This window comes from Podarcis filfolensis (genome assembly GCF_964270895.1).
Source record: "Podarcis filfolensis genome assembly, chromosome: 4".
Classification (NCBI taxonomy): domain Eukaryota; kingdom Metazoa; phylum Chordata; class Lepidosauria; order Squamata; family Lacertidae; genus Podarcis; species Podarcis filfolensis.
Genome location: NC_139607.1, coordinates 26,595,432 through 26,610,447, shown reverse-complemented (window position 1 = coordinate 26,610,447; position 15,016 = coordinate 26,595,432). Strand labels below are relative to the sequence as shown.

General features: G+C 40.7%; 1 protein-coding gene across 9 annotated transcripts in view; it reads right to left on the bottom strand.

Annotated features, from left to right (window-relative positions):
* Nucleotides 1-15,016, bottom strand: part of MCF2L (MCF.2 cell line derived transforming sequence like) — a 116,942-nt gene that overhangs the window by 98,840 nt on the left and 3,086 nt on the right. For 8 of the 9 annotated variants that reach the window (XR_014547213.1, XR_014547214.1, XM_083610476.1 and 5 more), the window contains exon 2: nt 13,215-13,404. Coding sequence is in view for 6 of the 9 variants with exons in the window: in XM_083610476.1 (XP_083466602.1) it covers nt 13,215-13,383 (169 nt within the window). In the remaining 3 variants the exon portion in view is untranslated. Of the gene's footprint in view, nt 1-7,081; nt 7,231-13,214; nt 13,405-15,016 lie in introns of those variants that run through there. The other variant, XM_083610473.1, reaches the window with a different exon arrangement.

Here is a 15,016-nt window from a genome sequence, read left to right as displayed (position 1 = left end):
TGTTTTGTATTTTTCTCAGAAGGTTGATAAAGTATGTATAATTATTGTTCTTTGTATATTAATCGCCAACGTGTTGCATGAGTCGCACTACTTCTATCAGCAGCACAGGTAGTATTTTTCTAGCATTTTTTTTTTTTTGGCCAGTTGATAAATGTTGAGGAAGCCATTATCACAACAAATAGGGTTGCTTCTTTTGCTCAACCTGCTGCAGAAAATTACATTAGAAGAGTTCAGCATTCTAAAATCCATGAATGATTACACTGGGCAACAATTTTTTACTTTTTGAATGTTGTCTAGATTTCTACAATTGATTTAGGGTATTTTTGCACTGCTGAATCAGGAAATGGCATCCGTTTCTCTCCATCAGGTCAGGTTTTTGTGCTATGTTGATTTGAAAAAAATCAGATCTTGTGACAAAATCGATTACATTTTTGTGGCATTATCAGCTGATTTTTGTCAACACATATCATCCTAAATATGTTTTTAAGAGAAAAAAATGTTTTTCCAACAACATATATTGATTACCTGATAGAAACATTGATTACTATAAACTGAATGGTGGGCATTGATAAAGGTAAGTACTCGTAAATTGCATGCTGCTTCACCATTTTTCAAACTTCAGGGCTTGAACTTCCGTTTCTTGGAACTCCTGGAATGCTCAGCGGCAGGGAGGTCTCTCTTCAGAGTCCAACAGTAGTCAGCCATCATGACTGCGTCCCACCGACCCTGATACCTGGTCTCCATCTCTTTCATGTCCTGATGGAATCTCTCCCCCTGCTCGTCACTCACTGAACCCAGGTTCTCAGGAAACCGGTCCATATGTGAAAATAGGTAGTGCATCTTGACACTCATGTTGCAGCCCAGGTTTCTGAAAGCAGTCAGCATGTTGTTGACAAGTTCTGTGTAGTTTCTGGCCTTATTGTTGCCAAGAAAGTTCTTCACTACCAGAACAAATGACTGCCATGCTTCCAGTTCCACTTCGTCCATTGAGTTTCCAAACTCTGGATCTCTGATGAGCTGACGGATCTGAGGACCATCAAAGATGCCAGCTTTCAACTTCTCCATGGTCAATCCTGGAAAAGCCTGGCACAAGTAAGTGAAGCAGTCACCATCCTCGTCCAGAGCCTTGGTGAACTGCTTGATTAAGCGGAGCTTGATGTGCAGCGGTGGGAAGAATATTCTGTCTCTGTCCACCAGAGGGTCGTTGATGACGTTCCTTTCTTTGCAAGGCACCAATTCCTCCCGCACAGGCCAGTCCTTCTTCGTGTAATGCTGAGCACGGTCCCTACTATCCCACATGCACAGAAAACATGGGTACTTGGTGAAGCCAGACTGTTGTCCCAACAAAAAGTTCACCATCTTCAGGTCAACACAAATAAGCCACTTATGCTGATCATAACCAATTTTGTCCAGCACATACTTCACCGCTTCATAGTTCTCCTTCAGTGTAGTCGAGTGAGCCAGGGGTATAGAGGCAAACTGGTTGCCGTTGTGTAGCAGAACACATTTCAGTGATCGCTTGCTGCTGTCAATGAACAGTCTCCAATCTTTGGGTTCGTACTGTGGCACTCCAAGCTTGAGCAGATGCTGCGCAATATCTGCACAGTACACCAAGTCCTTCTCTTCCGAGAAAAAACGGAGGTACTCTTGATGCCTATTGCGGAAGAAGCTGATGCGAGCACTGTCAGAGAGGAGGTTTTTTTCCTTCAATCTGGATGCCAACAGTTCAGCAGAGTCCTTTGACAAGCTGAGGTCGCGAACTAGATCATTCAACTCCTTTTGGGAAAATGGATGTGGAGCATCATCTTCAGGAACCACTTCTTCTTCTTCATGTCCTTCAACACTGGAAGCATCTTCGTCACTAATGTCAGGAAGTTCTCCGAAGATAGGCACTGGAATTTCATCACAATGAGCTACAGGACGACATGCTGATTGAAGATCAGGATACTTGAGGCTGCTCCGGTTCTTTCTGTTGATCCCAGTCACATCAATAGCGCAGAAGTAGCAGTCAGTGACATGGTTTGCCGGCTCCCTCCAAACCAGGGGAATTCCAAAGTTCAGACTCCTCTTGCCATTGGTCTACCCACGTAGAGTCTCGGTGCATGCCTTGCACACCATGTGTGGTGCCCAAGCTTTATCCTGGTCACCAAGTTTAATACCAAAATAAGCATGGTAAGCAACTTTATGCTTTGCCGCACCAATTTATGGAAGATTTTGAGGTTTTATGACTTCAAACTGATCCCTTTTCGACATAATCACCCAGAACTATCGGACCTGAATACTTCTTATCATTAAAATAATAATTTCCAATCAAAACAATTATTCGACATGGCATTTTACCCCCACCAGCTTCTTCTAAAATGCTCCACACAAGCGTACATGTGAACAAAAACATAAAAAAGGCATGTGGCCATAGCTCAAAAACTTGACCTGATTGAGCAAAACCGATGTGTTTTTTGGATTCAGCACATCAGATTTGTCCTAAATCAACTGAAAAAACGCAGACAACAAATTTGTTGTTGACCAGTGTTATACCCCATATACTGCAAAAAAGAGAAGTTTATTTCCAAAGAATTATGTATGTTTCTACGTGACTCTACAGAAGACTCCCACTGCATGGGTCACTGTTTCTCCCCCTAAATTTAAAAGAACTTCCAGTCCCCCACATGCTCACACAGAAGGGCAGTGGTTGTCTTAAAGCCTCTTGGAAGTCTCCCCCCTTCATGTCCTTAATCTGAGAAACTGAAAAAGGGAAGAGTGTGGAGACTTGCAAAGCACAAGGAATTCTGAGAGGTAGCCCTGCCCACCTGTCACTCATTTGACATCATAATGACAACATGCAATTGATAGGTAGATGGCCCTTGGGAGTCAAAAAGGCCCTCTACCCAATTTAAAATGAGTAATCTACACTACTGCACCTGTACACCAGCTCTCCCAGACCACACAAACTATTCCACTTCATAATTGCAGATACCAGCTCTGTGGCAAATTGGGCCTTAGATTTGGGTTGGGTGGAACAATTGCCTTATGCCTGTTTTCAGATTTGGTCTATCCGTTTGTCTGTCAAGGAACATCTGCACATTGGACTCAAGGTCATGTTCCAAAATACACGTTCGGTTAGTGTTGCAGAAGCATCTGTAGAACATATTGGTCCATGTTGGCTTAGCTTAACCACAATGTAGCCTAACGCAAACCTAACTTTCTTGTTGCTACACACAACATAATGGAGATCAATGGTGGGCAATCTTTCTTTTAGAGTAGCCTGTACACCATTACTGAGGTTTTTCTTGAGATGAGAAACAAAGGTTTCCTAGAACAGAAATTGAACACCTGGAATCTAAATCTTGACCCAATATTCAATTCCTGTAGCTGGAAGAGGTAGACTCCCCACTCTGCTCAAAGATGCACATAACTTGGAGTGTTTATTTTGCAAGTCAAGTATGGTGAACACAAAGAAGTGATAATGATACCACCAAGTCTAGAAAATAATGATATGCTCCTGAACTGCCTCCAATCCCAATGAAACTTGAAAGTTATGATTCATAATTGAGTATAGTCTTTATTTAAAGGCATCAGAAGGGGGTAATTTTATTTATAACAGAATTATAAAGAGACTGAATAAAGGCAAACTAAGTTTTAATCCTTAATATTTATCACAAAGCAACAACGGCAGGGTTGCGAGGTTGTTGTTTTTTTGTTAATATAATAACTGCAGTCATGTACATTTTAAAATTAACTTTGATGATATAAAGCTCTCTTAATCCACACTCCTTATGACTCCCATGTAAAGAGATTAAACATACAAATCAAGAGCATTCATTTGAGAGCAAGTCAGGCTAATCTTAACAAATGCAGCAAATGGCATTTTAATAAAATGCCACATTTAATCATCACATAGCATTAATCCCAAAAGGTATTTTAGGACCGAACAAGAGTACATCACTGGTACCTTGTCAGTTTGAGTACATATCAAAGAAAAGGAAAAATCACCCTTGAGGAGGAAAGCAACTCATTATATCATACCAGCAATATAGTTAAGTTTTCCTCCTTTCTTTAAAACATTTACAAAAACTGTCAAAACCTTAAATAATCTTAGCTTTTATAAAAAATGAAGAGCTTTGATGTGTGAATACTGGGAAAAAAATTTGGGACTATCAAATGATACATTTGATTTTGAAAGAACTCAATTGCATCTACCATATTTTTTGCCCTATAGGACACACTTTTTCCCCTCCAAAAATGAAGGGGAAATGTGTGTGCGTCCCATGGGGCGAATGCAGGCTCCTTGGCTTCAGCGATAGCAACGTGAAGCCTCTGAAGCCTGCGCTCCGGAGGCTTCGCGTTGCTTTCGCTGAAGCCAGGAGAGTCTGCTCTTTGAGGCTGGCGGTGGGGGAAAGCAGTGCTTCCCCCCATCGCCAGCCCCAGAGGATCAGGGGGCAGCAGGGTGGCGCGCAACGCCTTCGCGCTACTCTCCGACCTGGTTTGGAGGCTGGCGGTGGCGGAAAGCAGCGCTTCCCCCCATCGCCAGCCCCACAAGCTGGGTCGAAAAGCCCGCAGGAGCCGCACACTCTTTAAAGGGTGCACGGCTTCTGCGGGCTTTTCTATGAGGTGGGGGAATTCCGCCTGTCCGCTGCTCCCAGAGCTGTGGGGGGGAAATCATATTTTTTCCCTTGATTTCCCCCCCTGAAAACTAGGTGCGTCCTAGGGCCGGTGTGCCTTATAGGGTAGTTTTTCCCCTCTGTGTTCAGTTCCCTGACATATTATATAAGAGAGCCCATGGAATTTACTGGTTCAATCAATGTTTTAACAAGGCTACTGGTGGTCACTGGACAGAATTAAACGGGGATCTGGGAGATCTGGGTCTCGCTTCCTGAGGGAATATTCTCAGATTCCATTTCAAATAAATAAAACAGGAATGTGTTCACATCTGCAATTCCTCGTGTAACCAAGCAAGATTACTACTGAAACACCTACAGTTACATTTAAAGGGGCTTTCAATTTAAAGGCATTCATTCATAATCCCACATACAGTAGCTCTGCCCAATCACACACCAGAAGCAAAAATGCAAGAAGTCATTCCTATAGTCCCCTTATCATTAATGTTAGTGAAGGGCAACTAGATAGAAACTCATGGGGTGTCCACCCAACTGTCTCCCTTTAGTCATTACCTCTCTTTATTTAATTGGCTATTTTTATCCCAGACTGGCATTTGTATTGGACTTGAAATTGTTTTATATCTGTTTTTTTAATTGCTGATGGGGTTTTCTAAATCACTTTAGGATGTTTTATGGGAAAAGAGCATAAATAGATCTGTACTTTTATTTCTATAGGATAACTGCCTACCATTTTGTGTATGTGCACTATGCAAAAATCAAAATGATGGGAAAACCGTGAAGCCAATGCTTCTCTTGATTCCTGCAGTCCTGGTTAACTCTGCCAGTTCAGGTGTTCCCTGCCTCGTGCAATGGGGCAGGGATTCACAAGAGCAGGCACGATGCAGAAAAAACTGTGAAGCCAGCCAATGCCTCTACAGTGGTACCTCGGGTTAAGAACTTAATTCGTTCTGGAAGTCTGTTCTTAACCTGAAACTGTTCTTAACCTGAAGCACCACTTTACTAATGGGGCCTCCTGCTGCTGCCGCTCCGCCGGAGCCCGATTTCTGTTCTCATCCTGAAGCAACCTGAAGCACTATTTCTGGGTTAGCGGAGTCTGTAACCTGAAGCGTATGTAACCTGAGGTACCACTGTACATAGCAATATACAGACATATCAGGCACTGTGATGTATCACAGTATATCACAATGTTCTAGACTACTGCAATGTTGAAAACTAGTTATTGCCCAGCTCTACTCCCATCACATAGAAAGGGATGTGTATCTCAATTTTAAACACCAGAAGTATTGAATGTAAACAGTATAGACTGCTCCCCTTATCACCTATAGGTTCTCTACCTTCAGGCACTGTCTGCCCTCGCACAAGTACTTGCCTCCTCATACTGGAAGTGTGAGCACCTGGGAGAAGAATGCTTGGATAGAGAGGCCATGGGAAGGGAGAATTCTGCACTTTCAATCCCTATGCCCATTTTGCTGTTCTGCATCCTCATTCAATGCAAAGAGAATGTGAGATTCATGTTCAGAATACAGGGGCCTACAAGGTCTAGATCAGCACAGCTTAGACAGGCAAACTCTGACCATCCTTCTTCTAAGTCTTATGCAGGTGACTTTGATTAAGACTTTAAAAGGAATGGACGATGGAGTTATCTGCTGTCTGTCTCTCTGTCTTAATGGGCAGAGGGTCATTAAGGCCATGATCCTACTTGGAAAACAAGCCAGGGTAGATTACCCAAGCCTTTAAAATTGCCTTTTATGAATGAAACGTAGAAAATCTCCACACTTTGCCACTAGAACAGTGGTATATTTTACAATTACATTATAAAAATTACTTTAATAAAGGTAAGTACATAAATATAAGTTCTGAGTCCTTTCATGACAAAAGTATCACACAGAATATTACTAAAACAGACACACATGTATTAATTCCTCCCATCTGTAACCAACTTCATCTACATGAAACTGTTCACATCCATCCCTTGCTATCTTTTCTCTCTCTCTCACTCTCTCTGCCCTGACATTGTTTTCTTCACTGTTGATTTCAGATTAAACACTCCCCTGAGGCAGGGACTTGTGTTTTTGTTGGATTACAACACTCCTTAAAGTGCCACATGCTGTAATAATAATGATTCTCCACAGAATTTTTTAATACTGCTAATAAAAAGTCCATGCTATTAATCTTCTTCAAAAGCTTTAATTTGGCTATCATTCACACAGGGTTAGATTGAATCTTAAGGAGCAACTGCAAGTTCAGGAAACATTGACGTGGAAGCTAAAAATCACAATAAACACGAATCTCTATCCCATCCCAACATTTGATGTTACCTATCAAAACCCTTTTAAGAGGCAAATGCAATAACTCTCCAAACTCAGGTTCTATATACTAACAACATTAACTTTCCATTATTTATAAGGGGGAATTAGAGGAGTGTGTATTTTCAACCAACACTTGCCCCAGGAAATCAGACTAACCTTTCCTGAAGCTTTCTTCAAAAGCGCAATCCTATTTCACCACAGAGATTTACTTCATAAAGTTTAAGGAAGGTATCATCCACCACATGACTAAAGCAGGAAAAGAAAAAGTGCAAGTGCAAGTACTAAATCCCAAACCTGCAGTCACATAACCAACAAGCAGCATAACTGACAGATTCAACTTCATGCAGTCCCTTTGCAGTGCAGTGGTTTCCTTGGAAACAGAACACAGAGGAGGGAGTTCACACAGTGAAATCCTCATTCACTCAAAAGAGATTTACTGGACACTTTAATAACCAGGCATATTTCACTTCGGGAAGTAACATCCAGTTTGTTCAAAAGTGCTGATGGCTCAATTCTATTTTACGTATTACGTTTAGAAGTCATATGATTTGTTGCATGTTTTTCGTTTGTCTGTTGCTCAGATGGCGAAAGAGGGAGAGTTAAAGGGGAAAGGACTTGCTCACCAGGCTTTCTGTCTCCCCCTAGGTGGTATATACACTGCTTTGACAATCACTGCCAACTCCTATAAGTAATTAAAGTCCTCCTTTCCCTCCTGTTTTAAACTCCCAGTCATGTCTCCATCATCAAGCCTGCGACATTGGTTCAACAGCAACACCTACTGGGGAGTAAGGGTTCATACACCAAATATCTCACCATCTCATCTGTGTTGGTGGGTTAGATGGCACTAAGAAAACCGCCATACAATTTCTAAAACAGTCATTGAAATAAAATGTACACAACCAATATGTTTTAATCCTTCCATGGTTGATTATTTGGGCTGGTTCTCACCAAAACCAGATATTGTGTGCTGAGCCTTCTGTTCTAAACCAGGGTTGGGGAACCGTAGTCCTCAGAACTTGTTGCGTCTTCAGCATCCTTCAGCTCTAGCCAGCAAGAATTATGGGAGTTGGAGTCCAACAAAATTTGAAGGGTCACAAGTTCGAAAACCCTGGTCTTGACTGTACCACTTAAAACTGCGGGTGGGGGCTCAAATCATGGAACTTCCTCCACACAATCTTCCATATTTTCCTGACGGAAGGGAGAAGGATTCCAGCTAGCCTAGACATTCCCTTGATATGCGACTTTCATGTGTGAGGGAATTTATGTATGCTCTGTTGTTGTGAGTGATGACCTAGAACGCAGCCCCTGCACGAATCAGGGTTTATAAGAATTAGGATTCTGCGTTATGTTTTTATAAACATAAACTGGAAATACATGGGGCAGTGTCGACTGGTGAAAACATGGAATTAGCCATCAAGGCCTATGGTAAGAAACATTCTGTCCACATAGATTTTAAGGCCTATGTGGAAATAAAAATAAAGAAAACAATTCCTTTGACAGAAGCGGGGGGAAATGCACCTTCCAGACCTTCTGTGCTCTGTCCACTTTATTATCTGAAAATACCCGACTTCTAGGTCTTTGATTATGTCAATGTAACAGTTTCTGTTTTGTATCCAAGTTCAATTTATTTTTCTTTCAAAGCCATAAAATAGCAATCCATTTCCGACGAGTCCTTTGTGAATAGTTGTTTTGGGTTTTTTTACACAAAAAAGCTCAGGAACTCAAGAGCCTGCCAACCCAAATCAGAACGACAAAGGCAGGGTGATTAGCCTCCCCATTGCCACAGCCCAAACCCCAATGAAAATCTCCCCTCTCCACAAAAGGCTTGCACAAAATACCAGTGACATAAATCCACAAAACCAAGAAGAACCCAGAAGCTGCCAAATTACCTCAGACAGACACAAAACAGACATTTTAATCAATGGCTATAAAAGCATCACTGCTCTAATTTCTTTGAAGCATGTCTGTGCAGAGACCTCTCACCAGGAATCAGATGAGGGAGATAAGCTACCAATTTCAGCCACTGAATTTGCTTTTAAAATGAAGAGGAAAGTATCAAAGGCCAAGGGGAGTAAAGAGGCCTATCTTCTGCATACAGCAGAAGCGCTAGATGCACCTCTGCAGGGATGGAAATACACAATTTAGGGGCGCCCACAGAGAAAAACCTCTCCCAGGGCAACATTTCCAGCACTCCAAGAAAGGTGGAACTATCAAGAAAGGTCCCTCTGAACACTTTGAGAGTTTGTAGGGAAACCTCAGATATTTGAAGCTTTAAACACTAATGTCAGTGCCTTGAACTGGATCCAGAAAAGAACTGCAGCCGGTGCAAATGTTTTAGAAAAAGGGGTTAAGTAAATTCTAAATGGAACCACAGACCACAAGCTAGCTGCTGCATTCTGGACCAGTTGGAAGTTTCCGAATTGCTTTCAAGGGCAGCCCCAGGTAGAGTATGTTGCAATCTAGAAGCCATGCAAAGTACAGAATACAGTAACCAAGTAATACCTGCCCAACAGGAGCCATAGCTAGAAATAGGTACAGTGGTACCTCGGGTTAAATACTTAATTCGTTCCGGAGGTCCATTCTTAACCTGAAACTGTTCTTAACCTAAAGCACCACTTTAGCTAATGGGGCCTCCTGCTGCCGCCATGCCGCCGGAGCATGATTTCTGTTCTCATCCTGAAGCAAAGTTCTTAACCCGAGGTATTATTTCTGGGTTAGCGGAGTCTGTAACCTGAAGCGTAAGCAACCTGAAGCATATGTAACCCGAGGTACCACTGTACTCCTAGCCACCAAGATCACTTGCATCTCCAGGTAAAGATTGCTCAGGTCAATTAATGTCAGTTCCAAAAAATACCTGAACCGTGTGTGTTGAAGTTAACAGAAACCTATGTTTTCACATTCTTGGTCTACATTCATCTGGTTGAGGAAAGCTTTCTTCCGATTGTCCAAATTCACACACACCCCAATCGTTTAAGCCATGGTGTGCATACTCCAGTTAGTATACTGGGCTAACTGGTACTGCAGCATATAAATGTGGATTAAAAACCACATTTTAAAAAGTACTGCGGGGTTCTCCTTTGAAGTATAGTTAGCTAATCTAATACTAAATAAAGCCAAGGTTAATTCCAAGGTAGTATCAAGTAAAGCAAGTCTCCTCAGGGAAATTACTGTCAGTTCCTAAAAAAAAGGTCACGTAACTTGATATAAGCTGGCAGTAAACACAACATAAAATATTTTTTGAATACCTCACTTCATATTTATTATGTTGAGCCAGGCTATCCTAAAGATTTGATTATCAGCACAAAATGTAGCAGTAAAACTTTCCACTTACTTAAGTACACCCTTTAAGGGTAAAATTAAGTGGTGATGGTCAAAGCAGTTAACTAAAAACAATGAAAACTACAATTTTCATCCGAGCTGCCTTCCATTTAATTATTTTAGGAAATAAAAACCTGTATCTTGGGTAACTTAAATGGGAAGCATTACTACTTACGTATCACTAGTTCACAAAAAAATGAAAATCCAAGTTCTGCACCTGCAGGGGGTTGGACTAGATGACCCTCTGTGTCCCTTCCAACCCTACAATTCTAAGATTCTGTGATATACTCCTGATTTTCAGGAGGCAGTATGGGATTAATGAATGAAGCCTGTACTTGATAACTGGATTTAGCAAAATGTGTAATGCATAACAGACGACTTTCTGCCAGGGTGTGTGATTTCCTTTCTCATTTGAATTTCCACATTATTAAAATGACTACTATATTGATAATAAGCTAAGTTGAATCTGTTCCAAGATAATTAAAGAACACCTGCTGGAGTGCAGAATTACCATTTCTAGCAGTGTGCTGCTGAAGAAAGCTCTGCTGGATGTCAAACTGAGGGGAACTTCCCCCCCAATCTTAACCCAGCTTGCCTGATGACTGTCTTCACCCCCCCCCACTCATAAATATAATTGCTCAAGATTTATAGAGCCTGTGAACATAGCAGCTGTGAAATGAAATTTACATAAATGTATAAAGTGACAATTTGCATTTTTAAAACAAGTTGAACAACTGACACACATACTGGCTGTGTTTGGACATGATAAACCATATTCTCCCCCCTGTATTTTCTCCTCAGTGCAGCTGAAGCTTTTACTTTCCTTTTTAATAACTCCAACTTAGCATTATACACAACCTGACCTGTGGTTAATCTGAACTATGGTTTATTGAAACAACGTAGCTTCAGAACCATGGTTTGGCAATAGTTTAAGATTAACCACAGTTTGTCAGGTATGGGTGAAATGACAAGCTGCAGCTAATCAAAAACAGAAGCAAAAGCTTCTGAAGTCCTCCTTGGGGTCATGCCACGGAGGAGGGGAGGAGGCACCCAAGCCCGAGGCTCACAGAGGCTCCTTCCCATCAAAATAAACCATGGTTATATTGTGACATCTAACTGCAGCTATTACAGATTGATATGCTCTCATTTTTCTTGGTGTATTTCCATCATAAGCCCAATTAATATCCTATTATCAATTTTTAACTGTTTTGTTTCCCAATCACAAAACATCTTCTTATTTTTGTACATTTAGCAAGGCATTCCTTTAAAGCCCTAAATGACCTTGGTCCAGTATACCTGAAGGAGCGTCTCCACCTCCATCGTTCCGCCCAGACACTGAGGTCCAGTGCCGAGGGCCTTCTGGCAGTTCCCGCGCTGCGAGAAGCCAAGTTACAGGGAACCAGGCAGAGGGCCTTCCCGGTAGTGGCACCCACCCTGTGCAACGCCCTCCCACCAGATGTCAAAGAGAAAAACTACCAGACTTTTAGAAGACATCTGAAATCAGCCCTGTTTAGGGAAGCTTTTAATGTCACACCGACTATTGTATTTTAATATTTTGTTGGAAGCCACCCAGAGTGGCTGGGGAAACCCAGCCAGATGGGTGGGGTATAAATATATTATTATTATTATTATTATTATTATTATTATTATTATTATTATTCCTTTTCTAATTAAATATCTGCAGTGATGAAAAAGAAATGTTTATATCCATGTTCAGTACAGAGGCTTCCTACGGAGGCTTTCTAATGAGTAAAGGTTTAATTATTATTTCATTTGGGTTTTTAGGTTGGGATGTGAACCTGATCCCTCTGGCCCCCATGTGCATTCACTCTGCACCTGAACATTTGGTACCTGGAAATGGATTTTTCTCTTGCAAATTTACATCGTCAAATGTAGATGACTTTATTCACCAGAATCCTATAACGTCCTTCCAGTATATGGTATCCATCCATTGCTAGCTATTTTCACCACCAAGTATTTCTGAACTGTACAGGAATTGCAGCAAACTCAAAAGCCTGTTTGTGCAATCAAGATAACTAAGCAGATTCCCTAAAGCATTTTTTTCCAAATTTAGCCACTTATCATTTGGGGGCGGGGCGGGTAGGTACGTGTGCAAAATATCCCAGGATATTTTAATTCAGTTGTTTTCAAACAGTTTATTAACCTGGCTAGTGTCCTTGTGCAATACTTCCAGTTTTGAGTCTGATTCAACGTTAACATCCTAGAGTTTCTGGACAGTATTATTGTCAGCTCACAATCAGAATGTTCATGGTGGATTTCAGGAAACTAAAATCTGCTTACATTGAATAAACCAGACAACCCTTTTGCTCTAAGTAGCTAGTTGCAGTGTATGGCATAAATGGAGGGGGGGGAGGAAACATCTGCAAAGTGGTAGACAACTGGGAGGGGGGAGACTCACTATTTTTCCAGAAACATGTCTACTGCACGCCAAATTAATTACCCTAGCTATAAAGTATCAAACATTAGCTGAATAACCGTATTGAAAGCAAGTTCTGAAGTTCTAAGATGCAATGAAAAGATGCAAATGCTAATCTAAAGATAAGTTTATCACAAAACATTTTGCAGAAGCAGGAAATGGATGTGCTGATTGGAGACACAGAAGTGAGAGAACACAGGTGAGAGAGCACATATTACACGCAGGCTGAAAAGCTATTGGCACAGCATCACACATTTGTTAACAAATTACCTCCTTCCTGCTCTTAACACTTTTTCTGTCATAAACACCCCTCTCCTGTGCCGGTTCTATATGAATAGGAGAAATAGGAATATAGAGGTGAGTGTGAGAGGCCACAGGGTCAAAGATGTGGGAGGAAAGGAACTGAGTTTCCTAGCAACATTTTAAAAAATGTATTCCCTCCTTTGCCCATTTTCTTTGTGACTTTATATATGACACAGAGGAAGACTGGCTTTATTGTAAAGTGTTTCTAAGGTGTAGCACAGATTGCCTTACCTGGCTGTACTGCCAGCATCTTCTGCTTATCTTGCACAAGCCGGATGATGTCCGATACCACAATGTGGTGATCCATATCTTCTTTCCCTTCATTAGGCTGATTGTCTTTTGAAAAACAGCTGCAACTTCCATTTTCTTTACACAGGACAAACCTCCAGTAATTAGACATGAAAGTATCTTACTTCAATTCCTACAATTTAAAAAGAAAAAAAAGTTTCTTCCACAAGCATGCTCATGTCCCCAGGTCTTCTGCAACTTGTAAAGTACAACACATCACCTAATTCTAAACTGGAGGCCACTTTGTAGGGACTGTTTAAAAAACTGGAATACAGATTTTGCGTATTCTGTAGGCCTAACAAATATTTAATATGTGCAAATGTTTTTAGACAAAAGACCAAGCTGCTGATAATTTTGCCCTTTGTAATTCTGTATATATTATCTCATAATGTAACATTCCTTCTCAGAAAATGATTTCTGGCATATGGAGAAGCATCAAATCACCTCTCACAAGCTGAACCTGCCAGGATTATAGAGATAGCTGGCAATGATTAGCCTAAATGTTCAATTTTCTGAAGAATTATCAGGCCAAAAGTCACAGAGGCCACAATCCTATGTCTGCTTCCCTGCGAGTAAATCCTACTGAACTGAATAGGGTTTACTTCTGAATAAATGAAAAAAGGATAATGATTTACCAGTCAGAGTACTTTTTTATTTTTGGTTTCCTTTCAGAAACTTGTCATCAGGCTGAGGGCAGGAGGCTTTTTAAAATAAATAAAAGTTTTTTTAAAAGAAATCCTGGGTCTTTCAGCATTCTGGCAGCCTGTGTCTCAAAAGCAACAGCTCCAAAACCAAGAAAGCGATAACATACCCATATTGCACAAATTCTCGGCAGAGATGAATTTTGCCCAAGACAGAAGACATTTAAAATGCATTAAATTCCCTGTTTTCATCCATTTTTAACCAGGTGACAAACTAAAAGCCATATATAGCCAAGGGCATTTCCAGTAGCAGCACCATCATCTAGAACTCTCCCCCCAGGAAAGTCTGGCAGGCTGTTTACTATGAATACTTTATTCATCTAGTTGACAAATAAAACTAAAAATTCTTCCAGAGGGCATATATGGAACAAGGCTATTCTGCTGTTGGCTTGCTGCTTGCAGATTATTTTAAGGTTTGGGGATTCTCGTTTTTAGCTGTTGAAATACTGTATTTTTATGGTTATGGGTACTGATGTTATATGTTGTGAGCTGTCCAAAGGGTTCTGAGGAACTACAAAGGCTTCACAAATCCAACCAAACTAAACCACATAATTTTGTAAAAATTAAATGGATATGAATTTTAAGGGGTATGAAATATACTTTAATATTTAAAGATATCAAGTTTATACCTTCCCCCAGCCTGCATTATTGTGCACCTTACTAAAAAGTCACATATTTGGAAAACACATGGAAAAGTGTATACAATTTCCAGTGGAACAATTCAAGAGAACTTCAGTAGCTCGAAGCAAAATGTAATTGCGAATTAAATTGAGACATGGCATTTTTTCCCAACCACACAGGAAAAAAGGGAGCAATTAACCTGAAAGAGATTGTTATTACATGATATCTCTTCACCCTACTGGTTGCCATCTCTTTGTAATATTTACTTCTATGAAAGAAGAAAAAAATAGATTTTTAATACAGGACTCTTTCTTTAAATATAATGTACATTTTTTAATACAAGACCAAGATAATCAATTCAACAATTGCTTAAATTTAATGGGGTTATATTGTATGCACCGTTGTGCTTAATGGAATTTACTC